Consider the following 27,697-nt stretch of genomic DNA (forward strand, 5'->3'; position numbering starts at 1 on the left):
AATGTTTGTCATCTGTGTACAGTACATATGGCGCTATCTTACCAAACGTGTGATCAAACTTAATGAAAATATCAAGCAACACTTCTGTGTTGATCAAATCATCAGTTTTATCTGTAGATTTCAAATTTTGGAGAATATTCAAACTTAACAGTTTTCATGCAACTCTGTTGTATTGATCTAGACTGAGGACACTGAGAACATTATGAAATGAAACATCACCTAATGTTGTCATACTGTCTTGTCATTAACAGGTGGGCCTGGATTGGTCGATCCCTGTGAAAAGAAAGCAGTGGATACCCTGACACCTATGGGAGAGCAACAGAGAGAGGACATTACCTCAAGTGCCCAAGTACGTGCTCTTTAATTAAACATAAACTATCCAGCTGTTGATTGAGAGATGAGGAAAACCTAAGGAATACACTAAATTGTGTATGATCAGTATAAATTATAGTGCTTTGAAAACAATTGGATTAATCTTTTAATGTGAATGTAAATATCTTTTTGTACTTTGTCAGGAATTACATAAAATTTTTGGGGGACTTGTCAGCTCAAATCATGGTGGAGTTTCCCCTTCTTTCATGAAGATAAGTTGCCCTCTGCTGGTTCATAATTGTTGTGCAATGGTGTTTCTGAATTTCTCCAGTTTGCGCTGAGACTGCTGGCATTCCGTCAGATCCATAAAGTTTTGGGTATGGACCCTCTTCCCCAGATGAACCCTCGCTTCAACATCCGCAACAGCCGCAAGCGTCGTCGTGACAACAGTGACGGGACAGACAGCTTTGAGGGTGAAGGCAAAAAGGACAAGAAGGATTATGACAGTCTCTAAGCCTCTTTTACTAATTTTAAAGTAATCTGCATACTGAAATGTACCAACATGTTGTATGTGCTGTTTCCTGTGTACTGGCTAAGTTCCAGCGTTGCTGTTTTGTTCTTTTCCCTTTTTAACATGTATCGGTGTAATTGCAGCATTACATTGACTTTTTTTCTTTGTGTAATAATACAATTTGTGTACTGTTTTAGTTGTAGATTTCTAAATGTTGAGTTCAGACCTCTCTGTACTAGTTAATACAGTTTTTACCTAATGTGCTTCTTAAATAGAAGTGTTGATGCCAGTGGCTTATTCATTTTCTGCTGCTGCTTCCCTCAGAACTGTTTTAGTTTGGGTATATGTTGCAAGGGAAGGAGGAGATCACAGGATCAAAACTAAGGCCAGACTTCTGTATTGTGGATCAGGACGGAAAGCGGGGATCAATGTAAATGCCTTCATTCATCTGTATAGTTGCATTCAGAGGTGGATTGAACCCATGTTGTTGTTGTTGTTGTTGATGTTGATGATGATGATGATGATGATGATGATGATGATGATTATTGTTGTTATTATTATTATTATTATCATTGTGGAGCATTCATTTGGCCACTGTTCAAAGATTTCCTTTTGAATATGAATTACTGTGCTTAACGCAGGTGATGTTTGATGCTGTGGTCTTGTTACGTCTCAACGCTCAGCTACACTTATAGATAAAAGACCTACGAGGCATTGCACAAAGATTCAGACTCAAACTCATAAATGTTGATAGATCTTTGTTATTAGTGAAGTTGTCAGGCCTAAATGTCAGTGACACTTTCATATACTTTATGCAGTTAGAATCTTTAAATGGAGAAAAAAACTTTGGTTTGTTGAAACATGGCCATGTTCACATTGCAGTTTGTTTTGGCTTTTAACTTTGGTTTCCTTGTTGATAAGGAAGTTTATTGGCTTGCTTGCCTTTTTACTTTGTTAGGTGCTCAGTTAAGTTCAATACTGGAAATAACAATTAAAAAAAAAAATTGTTTGAGAATGGGAAGGACAGTAATATAAATGTCCCTCAGTGTAGGCTCTTTTGTGAATGCGTGCTGTGCTCCTTATTCTGCTTTATAATTCCAGTAGCAGAATAAATATATTCCCAGCTCCAAGTATCTTTTTTGCTGAGTAACTTGCTTTCTTCCATTGTATACAGTGTAAATCAAGGTTTGCATCAAGCCCATTTAACAAATGAGTGCCTGTCTATAACAATTAGTCTGTTTTGATGCCTCCATAAAGTATTCAGCTCTGTGTGACAGTCAAAGGTTTTGGGTGCTCTGTCGTGTTTAGACAGACGGGGAGAGAGAGAGATCAAGGGATGGATAGAGATGAAGAGACAGATGGAGAGAGACAGAGAGAGATAGTGAGGGATGGAGAGACAGATGGAGAGTCGAAGAGATGGATAGAGAGAGATCAGCAGCAGCATCATGAGCTCCTGAAGATGTTCACTTTTTTCTGTTTCAAAATGAGATCAAGTTTCCTTTTCTTGACAAAATTAGAGGACGAAAAGAAGAAGACACCATTGCTTCAAGGAATTGCCACCCTGGAAGCAAAAAAACCCAGAAAGAAATACAACTCAACAGGAAAGCCAAAGAGAAAATCCAACCAACTGCTAACCAACTGCCAGACTAACTCAGTTAGCTCATCTGTCCTGATGGCTAAGTGACACCAAGCTAAGAAGAGGAAGTCAAAGAATCAAGTGAGTGAGAACATCAGGAAGACAATACAACCTATGAAAATATTTATAAAACATGTAACAACGTTAACTGTTAAAAACTACATAAACCAGGGGTCTCAAACTCAATTTACCTGGGGGCCGCTGGAGGCAGAGTCTGGGTGAGGCTGGGCCGTATCAGGTATTCCACAAAAAATATCCAATCTTGACAACATTATTAACAGTTCTTTAACTCGAATGGGTTCTTTTGAACGTGAACGGTTCTTCTGAACATGAATGAACATTGAAGAACATGAACGGTTCTTCTGAGCATGAACTGTCCTGAACATGAATGAACATTGAAAAACATGAACAGTTCTTCTAAACATGGCTTCTCTTGCCTACTCCTTGCTGCGAGAGACCTGGCAGCGCTTCCTCTCACAAAGCTGAGCCACATTTGGCTTGAGGGAGGAAGCAGTTGAGACCCTCAATATGGCTTTAAGATGATCATCACTAAGTCTAGACCTGTACTTAGACTTATTTAAGTTCATGGTGGAGAAGAGCTTTTCGCACAGATATATGCTCCCAAAAAGGCACATGGTCCGCTTGAACATTCGGGAAAGCTCAGGGAAGCTGGGGGGCAATTCTCTCAAAAATTGCCCAAGCTTGTGTGCTTTCCCACTCACCTCCCTGAACTTGGCTTCGAGGTCAGAGTTGCACTATAGGTCAGTGAGCTCCATTTGAAGCTCAGGAGGGGCATCTTGCACATCAAAGGAGAAGGGGTCTGCAAAAATTTGAAAAGTAGCTCTGTGCGTCTTGAAGTCTGCAATCAAGTCTGTGATCAAATTCCTCCTGTAGCTTCACAATGGCATCAACATACTTCTCACCACTGAATGGTGTGCCTGCGTCCACGAGTGCCTTGCATGCTGGAAAATGGCAAAGGTTTGTCTGAGAGAGCTGGGCTTTCCATAAAACAAGTTTTGTGGAAAATGCTCTCACGTTGTCATAGGCAGCACTGATGAGCTGCCCCTGACCTTGTCACTTCTTGTTCAGTACATTCAGCTCATGCGTGATGTCAACAAGAAAAGCTAAGTCCATGAGCCATTTGGGATCACTTAGCATAGGAACAGCCACCCCATCCTTCTCCATGAAGGCTTTTACTTTTGCTCTCAACTCAAAAAATCTCTTTAAGACGTTTCCTCTGCTGAGCCAACGTACCTCGGTGAAGTAGAGCACATCCTCATATTCAGACTCCATTTCCTCCAAAAAAACACGGAACTGCCGGTGCTTTAAGCCCCTGGATTTTATTTGGTTGATGCATTTCACAATGACAGACATCACATTGTCAAACTTAAGGCATTTGCTGCAAAGGGCCTGCTGATGGATAATGCAGTGCAGAGCAATGGCCTCCTCCACACCCTCCTTTTCCAGTTTTTTTTTTAACAAGTGCCACCAGTCCATTTTTCCTCCCTGTCATTGATGGCGCTCTGTCGGTTGTTATTTCAACAAACCTATTCCATGGCAAACCAGCATCCACTATGGCATCACACAGCTGGCGAAATATCTCCTGAGCGGTGGTCTGGCCATGCATTGGCATTACCCTGAGCAACTCCTCCATCAATTCAAAATTGTCATCAACACCACGGACATACATTGCGAGCTGGGCAGTGTCAGTGATGTCTGTGCTCTCATCAAGAGCGACTGAGTATGCATGGAAACATTTGGCTTTCTCACGCAGTTGATAGTAAATGTTATTTGACAGGTCAGAAATGCGCTCTGCCACAGTGTTGGCAGAAAGGCTAACGTTGCTAAACTGACCCTTCTTTTCCGGACAGACTATACTTGCAGCCTGTAACATGCACTTTTTTAACAAACTCGCCTTCTGTGAATGGCTTTCCCGCCTTAGCAATCATCTCACTAACCATGTAGTCAGCTTCGACTGCTGAGTTATTCTCTTTGGTTGCTTTCTTGAAGAAATCTTGATGCCTCAGTAGACATGTTTTAAGACTGGCAACCTGGTTGGCTCTCTCATCTCCCTGGTATTTTGCATACTCCTCAGCATGTCTAGTTGAATAATGACGTTTCAAGTTGTATTCCTTGTGAACCGCAACTTTCTCTGTGCAAATAAGACAGGTCGGGGTGCCTCTGTGCTCAACAAAGAAATATTGAGTCTCCCACTTCTCCTGAAATTGTCTGTGCTCGTCACCAACCTTTCTCTTCACTGCAGGCTTTGAAAAAGACATGACTGGGTCTGTGTGACGAGATAAATTTATTCAACTTGATGTCACTCCGCAATAAAGTTTCAATCAAGTGATTAACGTTGCTAATTAGCCAAAGTATGAATGCAGATTCAGTCAGATCAACAGTTACTATGGAGGACCAAACCTGACATAAGTATAAATAAATAAATAAATAAATAAATGCATAAATAAATACATAAATAAATAAATGCTGAAATAAATGTATAAATAAATAAATACAAGTATAAATAAAAGAATAAATGCTTTTTATTTATTTATACATTTCTGTTCACCTACATTTATTTATTTCTGTATTTCTGTTCACCTACATTTAATTATTTCTGTATTTCTGTTTACCTACATATATTTATTTCTGTATTTCTGTATTTCTGTTCACCTACATATATTTATTTCTGTATATCTGTGTCCATATGTAAATGAAGAGGTAGGAGGTCCTAACCTCAGTCAAGAGCATGATTGGTTAAAGGAGTGTGCTCGATGAGGGTCTACTACTTCTGCCTTACTAGCAGCGCTGATTTCTGTACACTGTACAGGAATGTTGCTGGCTACCAGCAAGCCCGCTCAGCTAACTGTTAGCTGCAGTTGTTGACATTTGTTCATGTAGCTCTGGTTTAGTTATGAATTTGACTGGCGTTCATTTTAACTTGCGAGGGTCCCACGTGTGCTGGTGGTGTGGTTTGAGAATCCCGTCTGGAGAGAGAGGGGTCCTCAGCCATGTCCGCTAACCAGGAAAAACATTCTGCTCATCGCTCCAAGTCATGTGTATTCTAGACGAGCGCTACAGAGCACAAATCGTCCAAAAGTGCATGTTGTCGGTCTCATATCTTTGTCGTGAATGTCTGTACTCTCAAATAACTCATGGGTGGAACAGGCTGAGGCATTTGTTCACGCCGAGCGGCTCGAGAGCGGAGTGGAGACCCCTTTGAGTATGGAATTAGATTTGTGCCAAAAGAAACAAACAAAACTTCTTAAATGTCAAACAAAAACAGGAATTTGAGAGAACATAAAACTCATTTAAAAAATAAAACTTAGAACTTGCAATCAAATAATTTGTCAAATAGTGTAAAATATTGGTCTTTTACTCTTCTAATAATGCATTATTTTGTTTACGGTTCCCTCTGCTGGTCTCTCTCCGCTCAGACTTTTGCGCTGACTCTCAGCTTTGCGCTCTCTCTGCAGCTCTTTCTCGTTTGCGCTCCCTGACTTTTTGTTTGCAGTTTTGGCACAAACCTCTCGGGTAGGCGGGCCTTTTCAGCAGAGTGTCCCCATTGGCTAGTTAGATTTTGACTGACACAGCTCAGTACCTATGTGTAGGTAGCTAGCGCGCTAAACGACCCCAGCTTTAAAACGGAGAGAAGAAGAAGATGACGAGGACAATGAAGACCAACAGTAACAACCCACAACAAGAAAAACAAGTGAAATGTAAGTAGTTATGACATACATATATTGTTCTTCAGTGTCGTTGTCGTCCTCGTCATCTCTTCTCTCCGTTTTAAAGCCAGGGTCATTTAGCGTGCTAGCTATCTAACCATAGGTACTGAGCTGTGTCAGTCAACAACTAATTAGCCAATGGGGACGCTCTGCTGAAAAGGCCCGCCCATCTGAGAGGTTTGTGCCAAAACTGCAAACAAAAAGTCAGGGAGCGCAAACGAGACAGAGCTGCAGAGAGACCTCAAAGCTGAGAGTCAGCGCAAAAGTCTGAGCGGAGAGAGACCAGCAGAGGGAACCGTAAACAAAATAATGCATTATTAGAAGAGTAAAAGACCAATATTTTACACTGTTTGACAAATTATTTGATTGCAAGTTCTAAGTTTTAATTTTGAAATGAGTTTTATGTTCTCTCAAATTCCTGTTTTTGTTTGACATTTAAGAAGTTTTGTTTGTTTCTTTTGGCACAAATCTAATTCCATATTTGAGCTCTTATGTTAGCTGTTAGCTGCTCGCTGTAGCGCAGCGTCCAGGTTACCTTGTGACACCGGTTACCATCGGGTATTTTTCATTCCGCACTGTTCAAATGGTCGCTTAAAGCCATCGTTCCGAGCCGATTACATCGTTATTAAGCTGAAGCTAAGTCGGTGTGAAAACTGTACACTGTCATGCAGCCTGCTGTTCAAACAGTCTGCAGAGTACGTTGACATCCAGCCCGAGCTCAGCGTGAGGTCAGTCAGCTGTGGCAAATCGTGAGACGTCCAGATCAACCTGTGATACAAACACCAGTAGCGACAATGGTTCATAGGAAAGCCCAGACATGTATCTCACTCTCGGTGGTAACATGTGTCAACAGTTAACCTGGACGCTACGCTCTTAGCGCTACAGCGAGCAGCTAACAGCTAACTACTAACAGCGGTGTCCACGCCGCTCTCGAGCCGCTCGGCGTGAACAAATACTTAATACTGTTCCACACATGAGTTGTTTAAGAGTACAGAGATTCACGACAAAGATATGAGACCGACAACATGCACTTTTGGACGATTTGTGCTCTGTAGCGCTCGTCTAGCAGTGGTTTGCAAGTCGCAGCCCCGGCTTCTCCGTGTGGATAGAAGTGTTCAAGCCACGTCAAAACGAATACACGTATACATGACTTGGAGCGATGAGCAGAATGTTTTTCCTGGTTAGCGGACATGGCTCTCCAGACAGGATTCTCAAACCACACCACCAGCACATCTGGGACCCTCGCAAGTTAAAATGAACGCCAGTTAACCTGTCACACTGGTCGAGGCCATTAAGCTAACTGGAGCTGTTTACAACGTTACAGAGAGCGAGGCTTGAGATCAGGAATCGTTTGCTTTTGTCTGGCTCTCCGATTTGACCAATCATGCTCTTGACTGAGGTTAGGACCTCCTACCTCCTCATTTACATATGGACACAGAAATACAGAAATAAATATATGTAGGTGAACAGAAATACAGAAATAAATAAATGTAGGTGAACAGAAATACAGAAATAAATAAATGTAGGTGAACAGAAATGTATAAATAAATAAAAAGCATTTATTCTTTTATTTATACTTGTATTTATTTATTTATACATTTATTTCAGCATTTATTTATTTATTCATTTATTTATGCATGTATTTATTTATGCATTTATTTATTTATACATTTATTTCAGCATTTATTTATTTATTTATGTATTTATTTATGCATTTATGCATTTATTTATTTTTATTATACTTATGTCAGGTTTGGTCCTCCATAAGTTACCGCCCACTGTTTAAAGGGCTCCGGTTCCGGAAGTGAATTTCGCGGTTTGCGTAAACATTTCCATGGTAATAGCGAGCTCCACCAATCAGAGACATCGCTGTTACACTACAGGATCGTGGGTAGTGTAGTATTTTTTCCATGACATCGTGAATAAAACATGTTTTTCTGATAACAAGGTTGATATCATACGGACTTGTGGCTTCTACAGGATCATTTACCATCATTTCACAATCTCATAACTTGTGGTAAGTCTGCTTTGGATGGTTACTACATTATGGCTGCTAAGCTAGCGGCGTTGTATCCTAGCCAACACCGATGTTCCGCTGACCACCGAGCCGGACAGACCCCCGACGAGGCCCCAGCCCAGCCTCATTCCACCGGCCCCGACGCGGGACGGTGGGCGGGAGCTGGCTGAGTGGCCCCGTTGGAGGTCTGCCCGCCTCGGTAATGCCGTTAACATTGACTTCGTCCAAGAAGTAGTAATTCTTTTACGGCTATGCGGTGTTACACGGGCGCCGCCATTGTTGATGTGAAATGTTTCTCTGCTTGCATCAAGCCCGGCCGATGACCCGCCCCCGGGAGCCAAAGGAACCTTCCAAGCACAACAAGGGACCTTCCACACACAACGCGGCAAAGTGCCATTCACACAAAACTCAGGGTCCGCACTAACATTAAACTTTCCTATCAAGGCGGGGGCCACAAAATATCGTCCCGCGGCCGCAATTGGCCCGCGGGCCGCGAGTCTGAGACCCAAGCTGTGTTCCAATATCCATACTTCCATTAGTACACTTAAACGTAGTACACTATCCGCACTTGTAAGTACGCAGATTTCAGCCGGTGAGTGTTGTTCCAAATCTAAAACTCCGTGGTGCCCTTACCGAAAATTACGATCGCGACAGCCGCCGCGGCTCTTCACCCGCCAAAAACATCCCGCTTTGAACGGTGAACATAAGACATCTACGACTTTACTTTTTAACAATTACAGTCCTACAATCCTGCAATATGGCTCCGCTGCAGGCGCTGTTGTCTCAGTAGCTATTTTAAAAAATATCCGAGCTGAGTGCTTCTGCCTGGCTCCGCTTCTTCTGCTACGTAGACAAGATGGCGGCCGTTGAGTGCGTAAAGTGTACATCGTTGCACACTCAAAGTTTTTGCCGTTATGAGGGCAACATCCGGGTCCTTTAAGTACACTTTTTTTCGCCACAATCGATATCGGAACACCCTAAGTACTCAAAGTAAGTACGAGAAGTATGGATATTGGAACACGGCACAAAACTATCAGCTAGCTAGCAACAAACCAAGTCCTTGCAACAGTAGCCAAGGAGTACCAACAGCAACAGCAGCAGAGGCCCATGGCTCCTCCCACAGCCTGTACTCTTCTACTAAACAGAGTCCCACAAGTACTAACGGCTGCAGCCGGGGGCGCGGCAAGATGGCGGAGGGAGCAGACGCGATGTAAACAGCTCCGAGTGGCAAAACCTTTAAAATGTAAATACGGTCTCAAAACTCACAAAACTCGTCACTGTTCGATGGGAAAAATACTGAAGTCGGGTTAAAGCCGCTCAACTTCCAGTAAGTAATCCCGGACATTTCACAACACAAAAGACTACATGGCTAAAGTTAATATCAACGCTAAAGCTCGCGCTCTCCTACAACACGACTAATGTGGTCCAGAGATGGAGACAAACGCCAAAGGCACAAAAAACTAACAATGGGCCTCATTCACCAATATCTTCTTAAGAATCTTCTTAGATTCTTTCTTAACTTGTTCTTAAGAGGTTCCTTAAGAAAACCCTACGTCAGATTCACCAACTTGTTCGTAAGCCTCAGAATTGTTCTTACATTGATGAAAGCCGCAGGAGCAATATATATGCCATTGTTTTGCGAGCATTGGATGGTGAAATGCCACGTATAAAGAGGGTGGGGGGGTTACTAATTGATGGCATGTTTCCAATTTACTTGATTTATCTTAAATAATTGGCACATTTAAATTATTTTAGAATTTAAATTCTTTGTAAATTACCAAAAATATGAAATAAATAAATAAATGAATAAATATGACAGAATTATCACTGTAATATTGCATTTTATTGAACTACACAAGAGAAGAACACACAACCATGCCAACATTTCGGCACTGAAATATGCGTAAGAGTACTCCTGAGTGTTCGTAGGATTTGTTCTTGCCTAAGAAAAAATCCTAGATAAGGAAAAATTCATGAATGCCACAATCTTCATAAAATCTTCGTAAGTGGGACTTAAGAACAAATTTGTTCGTAAGAACTGTTCATGAATGAGGCCCATTGCCTTCTAAGCCACCAGCTCCGCAGAAAAAACAAAAAGGAGAGGAGAGCACGTTTGCAGGAGCCCATGCTTAAGATGCTTCAAACGTTGGTATCCTGGCTGCAATTGGGACACTTCAAAACATGATGGAGGACTTCAAAAAAGAACAAAAACAAAACACACTCACCATGGCCAGCATCGCAAAAGCAGTAGAATTTAACTCGGCTGAAATCAAAGAATGCAAAGAAAAAAACAAAGAGTTGGGAATAGAAGTGAAACAACTCAAGAAGAAAAACACAGAGCTGGAAATGAGAGCTGCAGAGTTGGAGAGATACAAAAGAAGATGGAATTTAAGACTAAATGGCCTGAATGAAGAAAAAGAAGAAAACAAACGTCAGATCATCAAGGACATCATCGGAAAGATTGTGCCACACTGGAAGGAGAAGATGGACTTCATCATAGACTCTGTGCACCGTCTAGGACCATACAACGCAGACCGTCCTCGCCAGATCATCATGCAGTTCACTGGAAGACACTTCAGAGATTAACTCTGGCATACTACCAAACATCACTCAGTCTGCAAGGAGCTCAACATCCACTTCGCAGAAGATCTCACCAAAGAAGACGGAGAGGCCCGAAAAGCTGTATGGCCAAAGATTGAACAAGCAAGGAAGGCAGGTCTTAAGACTATGTTCCGAGGCCCCCATGCCTTCATCAATGGACAGAGAGTCACACCATGATCAAAGTAACATGGGATTTCTAATCCTACAAGCAAGTGAGTTTTGATAAGCAAATTGACATGCTAAAGGTTTTGCTACCATAATAGGTGAGAATCTTCTTTTTCTCTCCGTTTTAAAGCCGGGGTCGTTTAGCGCGCTAGCTACCTACCCATAGGTACTGAGCTGTGTCAGTCAAAATCTAATTAGCCAATGGGGACGCTCTGCTGAAAAGGCCCGCCCACCCGAGAGGTTTGTGCCAAAACTACAAACAAAAAGTCAGGGAGCGCAAACAAGACAGAACTGCAGAGAGACCGCAAAGCTGAGAGTCAGTGCAAAAGTCTGAGCGGAGAGAGACCAGCAGAGGAAACCGTAAACAAAATAATGCATTATTAGAAGAGTAAAAGACCAATATTTTACACTATTTGACAAATTATTTGATTGCAGTTCTAAGTTTTATTTTTGAAATGAGTTTTATGTTCTCTCAAATTCCTGTTTTTGTTTGACATTTAAGAAGTTTTGTTTGTTTCTTTTGGCACAAATCTAATTCCATAATTTACCATCTCATTCAGTAAATTTTTTAAAAAAGATTTAGAGAAAAAAGAACTAGACATTATCAAACAATTAAATGTTTACTGCAATAAACTCAACCGTACTGAAGACGATAAACAGAAAATACTAAATCTTCAACCTAAACTGGATGAAATGTTTATTCAAAGAGCACAAGGGGCTTTCATTAGATCGTGAGCTAAATGGATAGAGGAGGGGGAAAAAAACTGCATATTTTTGTGGTCTTGAAAAAAGGAGACAAGGAAAAAATAACATCAGTTCCTTGATAGTAAAAGATATAGAAATCACAGAACCAAAATTAATCTCCTCAGAAATCCTCAAATTCTATAAACAGCTTTACAGCTCTAAATTCTCTGATGAAGACTGCCATACATTCTTAAAGGATATAGAAAAATATATTCCTAAAGTTGAAGATAACTTCAAACAAATATGTGATAGTCAAATAACAATTACTGAACTGGACAGAGTTATTGGCCGCCTATCTCTTAACAAGGCACCGGGCTTGGACGGACTCACAGGAGACTTTTATAGACATTTCTGGGAAGATATAAAAAAACTGCTACATCAAGTATTCCTGGAAATATTTGAAACTTGTATACTTCCATCCACTATGAGACATGGGCTCATCATCTCAATTCCTAAGCCCGGCAAAGACCCCAGATTCATAGAAAACAGAAGGCCTATTACTCTTAGAAACCCTGATTAGAAATTACTCACCTACATTTTCACCACTCGTCTTCAGACAGGAATTTCAAATCTTATTGCAGAAACACAGTCTGGTTTCTTAAAGGGAAGATCAATCCACAATAATAAAAGGCTGGTAATGGACATTATTGAATATAGAAATCAAATTGAACATGATGGTTTTCTTTTCTTCTTAGATTTCTACAAAGCGTTCGAGTCTGTAGAGCACCCATTTATCTTCCAAATTCTTAAACATTTAGGTTTTGGAGTCAAATTTAGGAATTTAGTTGGTGGATTATATCAGAATATCAACAGCTGTGTCATGCTACCTTGTGGCACCACCCCCAGTTTTAATGTTAATGTGGGAATTCCACAAGGTTGTCCCATTTCACCATATTTATTCATATTAGTCACAGAAATGTTAGCAATTTACATTAAAAATTGTGATGAAATAAAAAATGTAAATGTCTTAGGTACCAATATTGTCATCAGCCAACTTGCGGACGACACAACACTATTTGTACAAGACAGACACCAAATCCCGATAACAATGTAAAAAATCGAAAAATTCTCCAAAGCTTCAGGGTTAACTTTGAACTTAAACAAATGTGAATTATTTGCAATTCATGATACAACTCTAAAAGACATCTGTAACATCCCTATCAAGTCAGAAATTAAATACCTTGGAATACACCTTACAAAAGACCAAAAACAAAGTCAATACTTGAATGTAGAAAAAAAATAAAAGAGAGTAAAGCCAAATTAAACTCATGGCTCCAAAGAGACCTCTCAATACTTGGCCGAATTTACCTAACCAAGATGGAATGTTTATCAAGGTGCATTTACCCAGCCTATTCTAATGCCATTTCAAATAAACTAATCAAATCTATTAACCAAATTAATCTGAATTTTATTTGGAGAAACAAGCCACACTATATGAAAAAAAGCAATATGGTTAAAGAAATTAAAGATGGTGGTTTAAAAGTCATTGATTTTGATTGCCTTAATGGAACTTTAAAAATTAATTGGCGGAAATCTTGGATCAAACATAGCAACTCATTTTGGTACTGTGTTCCAAATTCCCTATTCAATAAGATTGGAGGTTTAAAATGTCTTCTTATGGCAGACTTCAACATCGATAAATTACCTATATCATTGTCGGAGTTTCATAAACAAATTCTATTGTATTGGAAAATGCTATATGTGCATAACTTTTCACCCCACACTACTATGCTTTGGAATAATAGATATGTATTATACCGAAATAAATCATTATATTATCAGGATTGGTATGAAAGGAATATGTGGTCTGTGGTTGACTTAATGGATGCCAATGGTAATCTCTTAGATTATCAAAAAATTTGCACTAAACATAAATTCAACCCTCCCAAATCAGACTTTATTAAATTACAAAAAGCACTTCCTCATGGATTTATTTTTTCTAACAAAAAATATATTGGCCCACCAACCTATAATACCACAACTGCGCCCATTGTCAATACAGGGGATTTTAATCCTGGACAAAAAATGTAACAATCATTTTATAAGAAACTGCCTCACTGAAACATTGTTTCCCGGCAGACAAAATAAAAATAATATCCTACATAAATTTGACAATAAATCAATTGATAAACTAAGAACAATGTACCTAACATTTCCCATACCCCCAAAATGAAAGAAACACACTTTAAAATTATGAACAACATTTATCCTTCTAAAGAATTACTTAGACTATGCTTTAATATCGATGACAATTTATGCACATTCTGTGAAAATGACATTGAAACCACGGACCACATCTTCTTCTCATGTGATATAATACAAACATTCTGGCTTAACATTCACAATTGGATCAAACAAAAATCATATTGTTTCCAGCTGCTATCTCTAGAGATGATATCACTTTCGGTTTGATCTTGCAAAACAAAAATTATGAACTCTGTTGCAATGTAATACTTTGTCTAGCCAAATTTTTCATCCACAAGAATAGAGTTATGAAGTCATCGCCCATCCCCCCAAATCTATTGTCTTCATGAATGAATTTAAATTGTACATGAACTCTCTAAAACTTCTAACAGAAATGAAGGCACAAAAATGATATGATAACTTAAAGAATTTTCCCACTGAAATAGATAGTTAATGATTTGAATCCCCCTTATAAAAAAAATCAATGTTTATTCTATTTTTTATATATTTTATTTTTCACTATTTATTTTGAGATGTTTGTTTTAATTGTATTTCAATTGCTCTGAATGTATTATATTGAAGCACTAATAATGTTCTTATTGTGAGTTGACTTGCACTAATGTTGGATGATGTTCACCTGGCATTTTCTATATACTTGCGCAATGTATGTACTATGAAAAACGTGCCAGAATTGTTTATTTTTGTACTGTTTCAATAAAGAATAAAAAAAAAAAAACAACAACTAACGGCTGCAGCCTGCGGGAAGGGCCAGGGAAGGTCCAGCCCCGCCCACATCCAGTACCTTAATCGTGCTTCGTTCAGGACAGTAGGGATTTCGAAACTTGCTGCATTTAGACACCTGCGAAGTGTAGGACTTCGTAATTACTTTTTAACGTACATAAATGTTATCTTTTATTTTTAATACAGTATCTGATTGTATTAGGCAATTGTAGGTAATCCAAAAAACACTACTTTATAGCTATATATATATATATATATATATATATATATATATATGATTTTTGCTATTCTGAAATATCCCAATAGGCCCTTTTCACATGACGTCACACAACTTCCGTTTTGGAGCGAAGCAGGGTATCATGACTTCCGTCGTTGCTTCCGCTATCTCAGTGAGCGGTGTTTCCAAAATGGATTTCACACAGTCACTCCTCAAGCTCCCAAAATTTCGTTTAGGAGACGTACACAGACTGGCAGAAAAACTGTCAAAAACTCCAGCCTCTAAACTGGACAAGGGTTACAAGTTCTTTATAGAACAGTACCTGTTTGATTATGAAGGTAAGTGTTTTGTCTTCTTAGCTCTGACGTTAGCGGAGATGCTAGGATTTTTTTTAATTTAAAAAAAAAATTTTTTCTCCTCTCCTTTATTGAAACCATACAAAATAAACAAATCTGGCACGTTTTTCATAGTACATACATTGCGCAAGTATATAGAAATTGCCAGGTGAACATCATCCAACATTAGTGCAAGTCAACTCACAATAAGAACATACACATTAGTGTTTCAATATAATACATTCAGAGCAATTGAAATAAAATTAAAACAAACATCTCAAATAAATAATGAAAAATAAGTATATAAAATAGAATAAACATTGATTTTTTCTTTTTTTTTTTTGTATTTCAAGGGGGATTCAAATTAGTCTTAACTATCTATTTCAGTGGGAAAATTCTTTAAGTTATCATATAATTTTTGTGCCTTCATTTCTGTTTTAGAGGTTTCATGTACAATTTAAATTCATTCATGAAGACAATAAATTTGGGCGATGACTTCATAACTCTATTCTTGTGGATGAAAAATTTGGCTAGACAAAGTATTACATTGCAACAGAGTTCATCATTTTTGTTTTGTAAGATCAACCCAAAAGTAACATCATCTCTAGAGATAGCTGGAAACAATACCATTTTTTGTTTGATCCAATTGTGAATGTTAAACCAGAATGTTTGTATTATATCACATGAGAAGAAGATGTGGTCCGTGGTTTCAATTTCATTTTCACAGAATGTGCATAAATTGTCATCGATATTAAAGCGTAGTCTAAGTAATTCTTTAGAAGGATAAATGTTGTTCATAATTTTAAAGTGTGTTTCTTTCACTTTGGGGGGTATGGGAAATGTTAGGTACATTGTTCTTAGTTTATCAATTGATTTATTGTCAAATGTATGTAGGATATTATTTTTATTTTGTCTGCCGGGAAACAATGTTTCAGTGAGGCAGTTTCTTATAAAATGATTGTTACATTTTTTGTCCAGGATTAAAATCCCCTGTATTGACAATGGGCCCAGTTGTGGTATAATAGGTTGGTGGGCCAATATATTTTTGGTTATAAAAATAAATCCATGAGGAAGTGCTTTTTGTAATTTAATAAAGTCTGATTTGGGAGGGTTGAATTTATGTTTAGTGCAAAACTGTTGATAATCTAAGAGATTACCATTGGCATCCATTAAGTCAATCACAGACCACATATTCCTCTCATACCAATGAACAGAGTACCAAAATGAGTTGCTATGTTTGATCCAAGATTTCAGCCAATTAATTTTTAAAGTTCCATTGAGGCAATCAAAATCAATAACTTTTAAACCACCATCTTTAATTTCTTTAACCATATTGCTTTTTTTCATATAGTGTGGCTTGTTTCTCCAAATAAAATTCAGATTAATTTGGTTAATAGATTTGATTAGTTTATTTGAAATGGCATTAGAGTAGGCTGGGTAAATGCACCTTGATAAACATTCCATCTTGGTTAGGTAAATTCGGCCGAGCACTGAGAGGTCTCTTTGGAGCCATGAGTTTAATATGGCTTTACTCTCTTTTATTTTTTTTTCTACATTTAAGTATTGACTTTGTTTTTGGTCTTTTGTAAGGTGTATTACGAGGTATTTAATTTCTGACTTGATAGGGATGTTACAGATGTCTTTTAGAGTTGTATCATGAATTGCAAATAATTCACATTTGTTTAAGTTAAAAGTTAATCCTGAAGCTTTGGAGAATTTTTCGATTTTTTACATTGTTATTGGGATTTGGTGTCTGTCTTGTACAAATAGTGTTGTGTCATCCGCAAGTTGGCTGATGACAATATTGGTGCCAAAGACATTTAAATTTTTTATTTCATTACAATTTTTAATGTAAATTGCTAACATTTCTGTGACTAATATGAATAAATATGGTGAAATGGGAAAACCTTGTGGAATTCCCACATTAACATAAAACTGGGGGTGGTGCCACACGGTAGCATGACACAGCTGTTGATATTCTGATATAATCCACCAACTAAATTCCTGAATTTGACTCCAAAACCTAAATGTTTAAGAACTTGGAAGATAAATGGGTGCTCTACAGAATCAAACGCTTTATAGAAATCTAAGAAGAAAATGAAACCATCATGTTCAATTTCATTTCTATATTCAATAATGTCCATTACCAGCCTTATATTATTGTGGATTGATCTTCCCTTTAAGAAACCAGACTGTGTTTCTGCAATAAGATTTGAAATTCCTGTCTGAAGACGAGTAGTGAAAATGTAGGTGAGTAATTTATAATCAGAGTTTCTAAGAGTAATAGGCCTCCTGTTTTCTATGAATCTGGGGTCTTTGCCAGGTTTGGGAATTGAGATGATGAGCCCATGTCTCATAGTGGGTGGAAGTATACACGTTTCAAATATTTCCAGGAATACTTGATGTAGCAGTTTTTTAATATCTTCCCAGAAATGTCTATAAAAGTCTCCTGTGAGTCCATCTGAGCCCGGTGCCTTGTTAAGAGATAGGCGGCCAATTACTCTGTCCAGTTCAGTAATTGTTATTTGACTATCACATATTTGTTTGAAGTTATCTTCAACTTTAGGAATATATGTTTCTATATCCTTTAAGAATGTATGGCAGTCTTCATTAGAGAATTTAGAGCTGTAAAGCTGTTTATAGAATTTGAGGATTTCTGAGGAGATCAATTTTGGTTCTGTGATTTCTATATCATTTACTATCAAGGAACTGATGTTATTTTTTCCTTGTCTCCTTTTTTCAAGACCACAGAAATATGCAGAGTTTTTTCCCCCCTCCTCTATCCATTTAGCTCTCGATCTAATGAAAGCCCCTTGTGCTCTTTGAATATACATTTCATCCAGTTTAGGTTGAAGATTTAGTATTTTCTGTTTATCGTCTTCAGTAGGGTTGAGTTTGTTGCAGTAAACATTTAATTGTTTGATAATGTCTAGTTCTTTTTTCTCGAAATCTTTTAAACATTTTTTACTGAATGAGATGGTAAATTGGCGTATTTTATATTTAAGAAATTACCATTTTTTAACGGCCGTTGTTAGTTCTTCCAAGTTTACAATTTCAGTAATTAGAGATTTAATCTTTTGACAGTAATCTTTATTTTTAATTAGGCTAGAGTTAAATTTCCAATATTTGTTAGAGCAAGTTCTACTGTTGTTAGGTTTCACATATAGATAGATAACACTATGATCAGTAAGTGGAGCAGCAGATATATCAGAGCTGATATCATAGCATAGCAAGTGGGTTGCAATTAACCAGTGGTCAATTCTGGATTTATAATTGGAGTTGAACCATGAAAATTCAAATATTCCTGGATTTAAATGTCTCCAAACATCCGTTAAGCTTTGGTCATTGCAGAAGTTTATAAAGGTGTTGTTTGGATGACTTGCAGAGAATCTAGTAGGAAATTTATCAAAAAATTCATCATGGACTAAGCTAAGATCACCACCTATTATAATGTTATCAGTTGAGTATGTTGATTTCATATTATCTAATTGTAAGCCAATTTGTTCTAATAGGTTTTTATTTTCAGTGCTCCCGCTGTACCCATAAATATTGGTTAAGATGAATTTGAAATCGTCAAGGGTTAGTATGAGCATTAGCCAGTGACCATTAACATCTGCCATATGAGAAATAACCTGACCTTTGAAATTTTTTAGTAGGATGGCGACCCCTGCTGATCTTGAAGTACCATGGCTGAAAAAAACTTTGTCTCCCCATTGTTTAGACCAGAAAGTGATGTCTTCTATCTTGGAATGCGTTTCTTGTAAAAAAAATAATATTAGCATTTTTCCCTTTACAAAACAAAAAAACCCTTTTTCTTTTGGTCATGTTTCTTAGACCCCTTGCATTAACAGACATCAGAGAAATATCATTTTTTAACTGGAACATATGACTCAAAACAAACAGAAATTGAGATGAATTAACTGAACTGTTTTAGAAACAAGAATACGGTGTTATTTAAGAATACTAACCTATTATGGTAGCAAAACCTTTAGCATGTCAATTTGCTTATCAAAACTCACTTGCTTGTAGGATTAGAAATCCCATGTTACATTGATCATGGTGTGACTCTCTGTCCATTGATGAAGGCATGGGGGCCTCGGAACATAGTCTTAAGACCTGCCTTCCTTGCTTGTTCAATCTTTGGCCATACAGCTTTTCGGGCCTCTCTATCTTCTTTGGTGAGATCTTCTGCAAAGCGAATGTTGAGCTCCTTGCAGACTGAGTGATGTTTGGTAGTACGCCAGAGTTCATCTCTGAAGTGTCTTCCAGTGAACTGCATGATGATCTGGCGAGGACGGTCAGCGTTGTATGGTCCTAGACGATGCACAGAGTCTATGATGAAGTCCATGTTCTCCTTCCAGTGTGGCACGATCTTTCCAATGATGTCCTTGATGATCTGACGTGTGTTTTCTTCTTTTTCTTCCTTCAGGCCATTTAGTCTTAAATTCCATCTTCTTTTGTATCTCTCCAACTCTGCAGCTCTCATTTCCAGCTCTGTGTTTTTCTTCTTGAGTTGTTTCACTTCTATTCCCAACTCTTTGTTTTTTTCTTTGCATTCTTTCAGCCGAGTTAAATTCTACTGCTTTTGCGATGCTGGCCATGGTGAGCGTGTTTTGTTTTTGTTCTTTTTTGAAGTCCTCCATCATGTTTTGAAGTGACCCAATTGCAGCCAGGATAGCAGCGTTTGAAGCATCTTCAGCACGGGCTCCTGCAAACGTGCTCTCCTCTCCTTTTTGTTTTTTCTGCGGAGCTGGTGGCTTAGAAGGCGATGTTAGATAGTTTTTTGTGCCTTTGGCGTTTGTCTTCATGTTCTCTGGACTGCAGTAGTCGTGTTGTAGGAGAGCACGAGCTTTAGCGTTGATATTAGCTTTAGCCATGTAGACTTTGTGTTGTGAATTGTCCGGGATTACTTACTGGAAGTTGAGCGGCTTTAACCTGACTTAAGTATTTTTCCCATCGAACAGAGACGAGTTTTGCTCCCTCCGCCATCTTGCCGCCAGCCTAGATGCTAGGATAATGATAACTTAACGTAGGCTACAGGTGTTTTGATAATCTATTAGTTGTCTATTTCTTGATTAAGTTGCTATGGTAGCTTTATAAATATTAAACTGTTGCTTTATCCACTATTCTGTTTCACAGCTGTTACCGAGTTGTGCTTCGAATATAGTTTAGTATCGTTTAGCCTTCATGTGTAATGCCGAGCCCTCTCTCACCTAACATTGTTTTGGAACAGTGTCAAACGCTGTTGACCACTCGGTCACAGTGAGAGCACGCTGTCATAGGTCAATGAAGAAAAACGAGGAGCCTCATTATCTCCAGGTTTTTTAAATAACATTTTAGGGTTCAGTTTTGTCTTTTGTTGTGTTATGCTGCGGTTGCAGACTTTGCAGTATCCCACAAAGTTCCACTGTGGGTTCGGTGTGTTTCTCAGTCTGATGTCAGTATTTTAGGAGCCACAATCAATAAAACAGCTTCGCACATAACTGTTAAGGCCTAGGTTAGTTGAGGACAACAAAGGCTGAGAAAGATACTGTTGACGAGTGTTTACATGCTCACTAATAATCAGCGTATTATTGTATTTCTGGATTATCATTGGAGTGGCCATGTCAATTCAATTCAATTCAATTCAAGTCCCATTAAAATAACTTCATGTATCCCAGAGGAGTAATTTAACAGCATACTGATTATTATTCTGGGCATGTAAATGCACTCAATAAAAAAAAAATAAAATAATTGTTTACACCTGCTGTTCCATACGTTCATATTCTGTCATGTTACTGTTTTAATAATTTAGAAATTATCCAACTTAACACGTCATGTCTCTATTTCCAGTTTACAATTGACTCTGGAGAAGACCCTGTGGCACTGGAGTGCATGGCATGTTCCTGTGCCGCAGGTAAAGCTCTGTGTAATCACATGGTAGCCCTGCTATTTCAGACAGCACACTACAGTACCTTGGGGTTCAAGACTGTGCCATTGCCACTGTCCTGCACCAGCATGCTGCAGACCTGGCACTGGCCAAGGACACAGGTCAGATATTTATATTTACTACTCTTGAAAATGTAGGACTTGCAGTTCGCATGGCCTGTATTGTTATTATTATTAATAAAAATTATTATTATTGTTATAGGGAATTGCACCAGAGGCAACACATGATATGACAGTGTGTAAGCCCAAAACAAAAAGAAGTGTAAGGACTGGTGCAAAGTGCACACTGTACAGAGCATATGCTGGTGAGTTTGAATGAGTTTTACTCTCCTCTTTATTCTCTTCTATTCTCATCTTCTGTCCTGTCTTTGTCTACTCTCATCCTCTTTCCTCTCATTTACTCTTTCTCTATTTTTGTCAGGGCCTCTTCCAGATCCTCATATGATGGCCAGTGGAGAAAAACTCAAAGACATTCATCCACAACCAGGGTTATGCAAACTGCTGCATGGGCTTGAGAACCTTAATTTGGTCGACTCTAAATTTGGTCCTGTGCCATTTGGCTCTGTCCTTTCTTACCAGTGCCCTCCTGAAATAAGTAAAGACTGTATTAGACACCCTGATGCCCCTGCGTTTCCGCAGTTACCTGTTGATGGCTACAATTTTAAATTCCCAGCAAATTATGAGCTCAGTTACAAGCAACAATGCCACCTGGAGAGCCTGAAGGTTTGTATTGATTTATTTAACCTTTATTTTTCGAGGGTTGTCACATTAAGAGTGTTATCTGTTCATATTCACAATTAATGTAACATGCATTGATTTTTCATTCTCCTTTTTTTAAAGGTAACACGGGAGATCTCAGCTGCTATTGAAGCTGAAACCAGGCAGCAGTCAGAATGCCAGTTATGGACCCTGGTACGCAAACCCCGACTCACAGCCAGCCGATTCCGTGAGATATGCCATGTTTGTGGGGAGTCTTCTGCCAAAGCCTTGGCTTCTCGCATCCTGAGGGGAACTCCTCAGACTGCTGCCATGAAACGAGGTTTGGACCTGGAATCTGAGATTCTGCGGCAGTATGCAGATTTTTGTGATGTTTCAGTGACACCTTCTGGAGTAATAATCCACCCAGACGCACCTCACCTTGGGGCTAGCCCTGATGCCAAAGTCTTCAACCCTTGTGAAGTACCACCATTTGGCCTGGCAGAGGTCAAGATCTGCAACGTGGAAAGTGTTGCACAAGTGAAACACCTGACCACAGTTAAAGGCAAAGCCTTCTTACGGAAGACTCACAAATACTATTATCAGGTGCAAGGACAACTGGCCATAAGTGGCCTTCAGTGGTGTGATTTCATTACAGATACGCACACTGACTTCACAGTTGAACGCATCTTTAGGGATGAGGAGATTATCCAGTCAATGCGCCAAAAGCTGGATGACTTCTATTTTAACATCTACATGGATGTCTTCTTACGTAGTAAAGCTTAAAAATGACTTGAGAGTAGTGTAGTAGAGCTAGTAGATGTAGAGCTACATTTGAAAGGTCAGTAGGTAATCACCTATGAAGCTGATACAACAGTTCCTCCTACACCAAATGTGTAAAAATGTTTTTTGATTGGTTTCAAAATGTTTGTTGCAATGTTTGAATGTTTTCAGAATTGAACTGATCTCATGTTCTTATGAGAATGACACACTTTTGTGAATGATTAAAGATTGATGTTTATACAAGGACACTGAATCAGTGATTTATAAACTTGTGAACATTGGTCATGTAGTTACTAAGTTCAAACACCTTAGAATCAAAGTACCCATTTACTGAATAACACATTCTTGTTTTTGTGTTCTTACTTTATTTTAGTCATCCTCGCCGCACGTAGAATTAAAGCCAAACAGCATTTCATTTTTTGTACAAACAGTATTTTATTTTCAAATCAGCATTTAATTTTTTGTACAAACAGTATTTTATTTTCAAAACAGCATTTCATTTTTTGTACAAACAGTATTTTATTTTCAAAACAGCATTTCATTTTTTGTACAAACAGTATTTTATTTTCAAAACAGCATTTCATTTTTTGTACAAACAGTATTTTATTTTCAAAACAGCATTTCATTTTTAAAACAATCAGTTCACTTAACATTTACATGCAACCATTTACAATACACACGGCCACAGCTGTACAGCCACTTGCAGTGAGATAGGATCCAAGATAGGAAGCCTCAGACTGGTTTGTCCCCTTTAATATCAAGAGGTCCCTGATAGATAGACATCAGGCAACAGATGGCCCAAAGCTGATTGACAGATCCTACCATAGAGAGTGGAACGAGCCCATCCCAAATGTGGTATTCCTTCACCCTGCGTATGGCCCTTTCCACTAGGATCCTCAGACGAGCAATAGCCTGGGTCTTCTGAGTGTCTTCCTTGCTGAGCTGGGTTTTTTAATGGAGGGATGATGAGTTTTACCCCCACCTCTGACAGCATCTTCTCAATCAGGAAGCCCTTGTCCACCATTACCTCATCCCCTGGCTGGAGTAGCTGTAGAAGGTGTGACCTCTTTGTTATTTCAATGTCTGAAATGGAGCCAGTGTACAAAGTAGAAACAAATGTGATAACACCACATGGCGCAACACCAATCAGACCTTTGAAGGTGGTGTGATTTTTGTAGCTTGAGAATGTCTCCGACTGTAATGAGAGGGAAGATGCCGTTTCACAGCGGATCTCAGTGCAGTCTATGATGACTCTGAGCTGAGGACAGTAGAGCCTGAACTTGTCAGGCATTGTGGCCTGCACTTGCTCTCTTGTCATCCATGATGGTAGGGATCCCAGAACCAGGTAGAGGTAGCTTGTCCACGTTAGAATGATGTGACTAACAGTCGACACACTGACCTCAAAGAGAGATGACAAGGTCTTTTCCTGAAGCCCAGCTGCTAGGCGACAGAGGAACATGAACAGTTCATCTATCAGTTCAAGCTTTCGCTGTGGGCTAGCTATCACTTCCGCTGCTCGCTGTGCTTTAGACCAATAGACAAGCCTCGATGCAGAGGGGTAAACAGACTCCCAAAACACAGTGAAGACCTACTTGGAGCTGAATCTCGTGTAGTAACGGTAGTCCTCATCAGTGACACAGAACCTAGAAATCAGTGGCTGCTGATTCTTCAGTGTCAGCTGCTGGATTTCGTGTTCCAGTGTAACCACTTGCACCTTCAACTGCTGAATCATCCTAGCAGCACTGTCCATTTTACCTTTAGAGGACAAAAGAGCACACACCTTATTTGGCATCACTTATCCGTTTTCAGTTTGTACTCATAACTGGATGATATCGATGAGCTTAACAGAAACTCTTAACTTTTATGAGGTGAAGAAACACAATATTTAGAGTTACACTGTAATGTCTCCATTGCCATAACTTGTCAGATACTGCATGACCCTGTGCCATTTAGGTTTATAGCATGAAGATAATGATATGATTTACACATATCTCAGTTTTCTGTAAGAAAGAAGGAATGGGCTCAAGTTTTTAAATACTGACCAGGAGAGGGATGGCAGGTGTAGTCATGGTCTGTTAGCACTGGATCTGGATGGGGTACATCCTCTGTGCTACTCTCTGGGACAGGCATCTCAGTTTCATCTGCCTCTGCAAGGCGTTTCCTTGCACGCTGATATGGTGACTCCCGAGCTTGTGAGCCTCTTCCTACAATAACAAATATGTTGATTGTCATCTGTGGTGGCAAAAAATAATTTCTGTCTATTCAATGAGGAATTTAAAAAGAAGTCTTGACACGTCATCTGAGTTTTAATAAGCATTTATGTAGTCACACACATACATCTGCATGAACAGTCAGTCAGTGGGTGAGTGAACTAGATGTTCTAAAACCTGCAACCCTTTTGGTTCCCCTATCTAACTAAGGGGAAAAAACTCCAATATGATGAGAACAGAAAATCCCTTTGACTAACTAGCTAAAACAAAGTAATCATAAGTAAAAAGAAATGTGATCTTTAATGAGGATACACAATAGTGAAACAAAAAAACAAAACAAATTTCATCATCTGGTTGAGGTGGATCAGTCATGCTTGTCTTACCTGTTTCTCATTTAACCGGGTTAAATGAGCAACACATATCACAAGGTGAGAAGTTCAGTTACAAACATGATTATACAACACATGCAAAAACATAGTATGGGTTAAATATCAGAATTTTCCATCTCACATATTGTCAGTTTCTTACACTCTTCTCATACTTCTTATCTTTAAGAGCCGCGTATATCCATATAATGCGAGTCTATAGGGCAGTGGAATGCAGCCTTTAAATAGCACATTATCTGCTACGAAACTCGTTCATTTCACCAATATTTTGTTATGATTCAGAGATGATTATCATCCAGGTCAGAGGTTAGTAGTTCAACCTACAGACCCCGGATGTTGATATCAGGTTACCCCGGACACAGAGGAGGATAGCACTAGCGTATCATAACAAAATATTGGTGAAATGAACGAATTCCGTGGCAGATAATGTGTTATTTAGAGGCTGCATTCCTCTGCCCTGTAGGCTCGCATCATATGGATATACGCGGCTCTCGGCTGGATCTAATTTCGTCGGAACGACTTGTAATGATACCAAAGTTATCTGGGTGAGTAGGCTAAATGATCGTATTTTATGCTATGAATAAGGTCCAGATTGTAAAAAACGGCAATTCCCCTTTGTTAACATAGCCCTCTTACCTTTGCCCCAGTCATTCCACAGGAATCTAGATGGCACTGCTCCTTTCTTCAGCTTGTTGCACCCACTGGCAGAAACATATGTCTCCTCTGATGTAAAGTGCTGACTGCAGACATAAGTGCTACCACGAAGGATTTTAAAAGTTGGCCCCTCATCTCTCCTTATTGCCCTCACCCAACAGGCACGAAGCTCAGCATCAGCTGGGAAATCATGGAAACTGAGATACGGGAAATTCTTCTTGTTGTTGGAACAGCCTGGGACACTGCAGTAGCAGTGTCTAAGTGATTGTGCCATATAGTATGCTGTCGAGAGATGGACACAAGGAAAACAGGGAGAGGAAAAAGAAGATGAATTACAACAACGTTAGGTTTCTGATAGGTGGACAGCATTATCAACGTTATCATATTCATTCACTATAGCTGAAGTTGCTGCTTGTTAGCCATAGATCTATGCTTGTTAGCCTGCCTGTTAGCATGCATTTTGACGTTACTTTGCACGTCAAGGCAGCTACATAACTGCAACGATCGCTAACGATACCAAGGAAAATGAAGATGACATATACTACGACAAGTGAAATATTATAGTCTAAATCTTACCTTTAGAAAATATGCTGAATTTTGTTGAGCGCTGTACAATACTAGAACGTCTCTGGCGCTGTCCTATGTTCCCGCTTCTTCAGTTTAAAGGGCTCAAACCAGATGTAGCTATACCCTGCTTCGCTCCAAAACGGAAGTTGTCTGACGTCACTGTGAAAAGGGCCTATGGTGCGCTTCTACACCACTGGGATATTTCCCAATGGTGCACTTTTACAAAAGAATATCTTTCTGGTGAAACTTCATGAAGAAGTTGTAGTTTATAGTGTGAATATGGTTTACAAATCTTGTTCATAACCTAAAGCCAATGAAGCAAAATATTAAAAGATGCAATGTATGTTACTACCACATTCTGTATGATTTATGAGGCAGAGTTTTGGCAATTAAGGTGTGGTATCTGGGCTTCTCCCTTTTAAGGTGTCGGCATGGAGTTTGATCATAAAAGGAGTCTGCGGAGTCAAGGCGGGTGGAATGAAGAAGCAACCTTTATTGAAACAAAATCTAGGCGCCTTGAGTCCTGATCAGGAGCGGCCGCGTCCTGATAATATCAAATCTGTGGACAAAACAATGTCAAAAATGCTCTGCCCTCTGCTCCCCCAAAAACCCCAGCCTTTGCTTCTAAAGAGGTTTTCCAAGTGCCACCCTCTGCTCTCGTGTGTGGGGCCTTATTTAGAGCTTATTGTCCATAACCGCCCATTTCTCCTAATTGGTCACTTTGATAGATTAAAGGTACATCTATCCAATGGGAAAGAAACAAGGGATGGGTCTGCCTCCCATCCCCTATGAAATAACTCTTGTTGGGGTTACTTAACTTTGCTGATGTCAGCTAAAGTAGACAGGATGGTCTTTCTTAAACTTAGATGACAATGTATAGTTGAGTCAGCTCCAAACCTCTGGTGTGGGCTCTTTCCTGTAGCTTATCTCTGATGCCCACCTCGGGGCTGATCAGGGCTCCTGGGACTGGGATGCTTATCCTGTCGTATTCCCACCCTTGTCTACGGGGAGCATCTGGTCCTATCCCATCCTGTCTTCCCTCTATTCACTATTGTCTTGGAGCCCAGGCTGTGTAAGCAATTTACAGACACTACACTACTTTAGGAACCCTGGAGCTGTGAGCTTCCCTGTGTCTGCACTCTTTAACTCACATGAGGAGGAACAATTAGTCATCCTTCAATCTACGCTAAGTAAACTCAAAAGTCAGAATGTGTTGCCATTCAGACACCTCAAAGGACACATGAATGTAATTTACACTCACTGTCTACCCTATAAACTCAGT

At 39.2% G+C, this 27,697-nt stretch overlaps 3 protein-coding genes across 5 annotated transcripts in view; 2 read left to right on the forward strand and 1 right to left on the reverse strand.

Annotated features, from left to right (window-relative positions):
• Window positions 1–1,956, forward strand: part of zfr (zinc finger RNA binding protein) — a 104,869-nt gene extending 102,913 nt beyond the window's left edge. The window contains exons 19-20 of the mRNA XM_030417756.1: window positions 252–349; window positions 644–1,956. Of these exons, the coding sequence (XP_030273616.1) occupies window positions 252–349; window positions 644–826 (281 nt within the window). The 3' untranslated portion in view covers window positions 827–1,956. The remainder of the gene's footprint in view (window positions 1–251; window positions 350–643) is intronic.
• A 142-nt stretch (window positions 1,957–2,098) lies between these two features.
• On the forward strand, window positions 2,099–22,746 carry LOC115582046 (uncharacterized). Of its 2 annotated transcripts, none has more exons than XM_030417759.1 (5): window positions 2,099–2,540; window positions 21,024–21,221; window positions 21,322–21,424; window positions 21,541–21,842; window positions 21,960–22,746. In XM_030417759.1, the coding sequence occupies exons 2-5, from the start codon at window positions 21,066–21,068 to the stop codon at window positions 22,599–22,601; spliced, it is 1,203 nt and encodes a 400-aa protein (XP_030273619.1). In that variant the 5' UTR covers window positions 2,099–2,540; window positions 21,024–21,065; the 3' UTR covers window positions 22,602–22,746. The 2 variants fall into 2 exon arrangements, with proteins under 2 accessions (XP_030273619.1, XP_030273618.1); XM_030417758.1 differs by lacking the exon at window positions 2,099–2,540 and adding an exon at window positions 15,006–15,194.
• Window positions 22,747–24,100: 1,354 nt separating this feature from the next.
• Window positions 24,101–26,524, reverse strand: LOC115582250 (THAP domain-containing protein 1-like). 2 transcript variants are annotated; one of them, XM_030418088.1, is made up of 4 exons: window positions 26,425–26,524; window positions 25,831–26,130; window positions 24,641–24,802; window positions 24,101–24,353 (listed from the first exon to the last, which is right to left on the reverse strand). In XM_030418088.1, the coding sequence occupies exons 2-4, from the start codon at window positions 26,120–26,122 to the stop codon at window positions 24,187–24,189; spliced, it is 621 nt and encodes a 206-aa protein (XP_030273948.1). In that variant the 5' UTR covers window positions 26,123–26,130; window positions 26,425–26,524; the 3' UTR covers window positions 24,101–24,186. The 2 variants fall into 2 exon arrangements, with proteins under 2 accessions (XP_030273948.1, XP_030273949.1); XM_030418089.1 differs by lacking the exon at window positions 26,425–26,524 and having other exon boundaries at window positions 25,831–26,196.
• Window positions 26,525–27,697: the final 1,173 nt, after the last annotated feature.

This window comes from Sparus aurata, chromosome 5 (assembly GCF_900880675.1).
Source record: "Sparus aurata chromosome 5, fSpaAur1.1, whole genome shotgun sequence".
Classification (NCBI taxonomy): domain Eukaryota; kingdom Metazoa; phylum Chordata; class Actinopteri; order Spariformes; family Sparidae; genus Sparus; species Sparus aurata.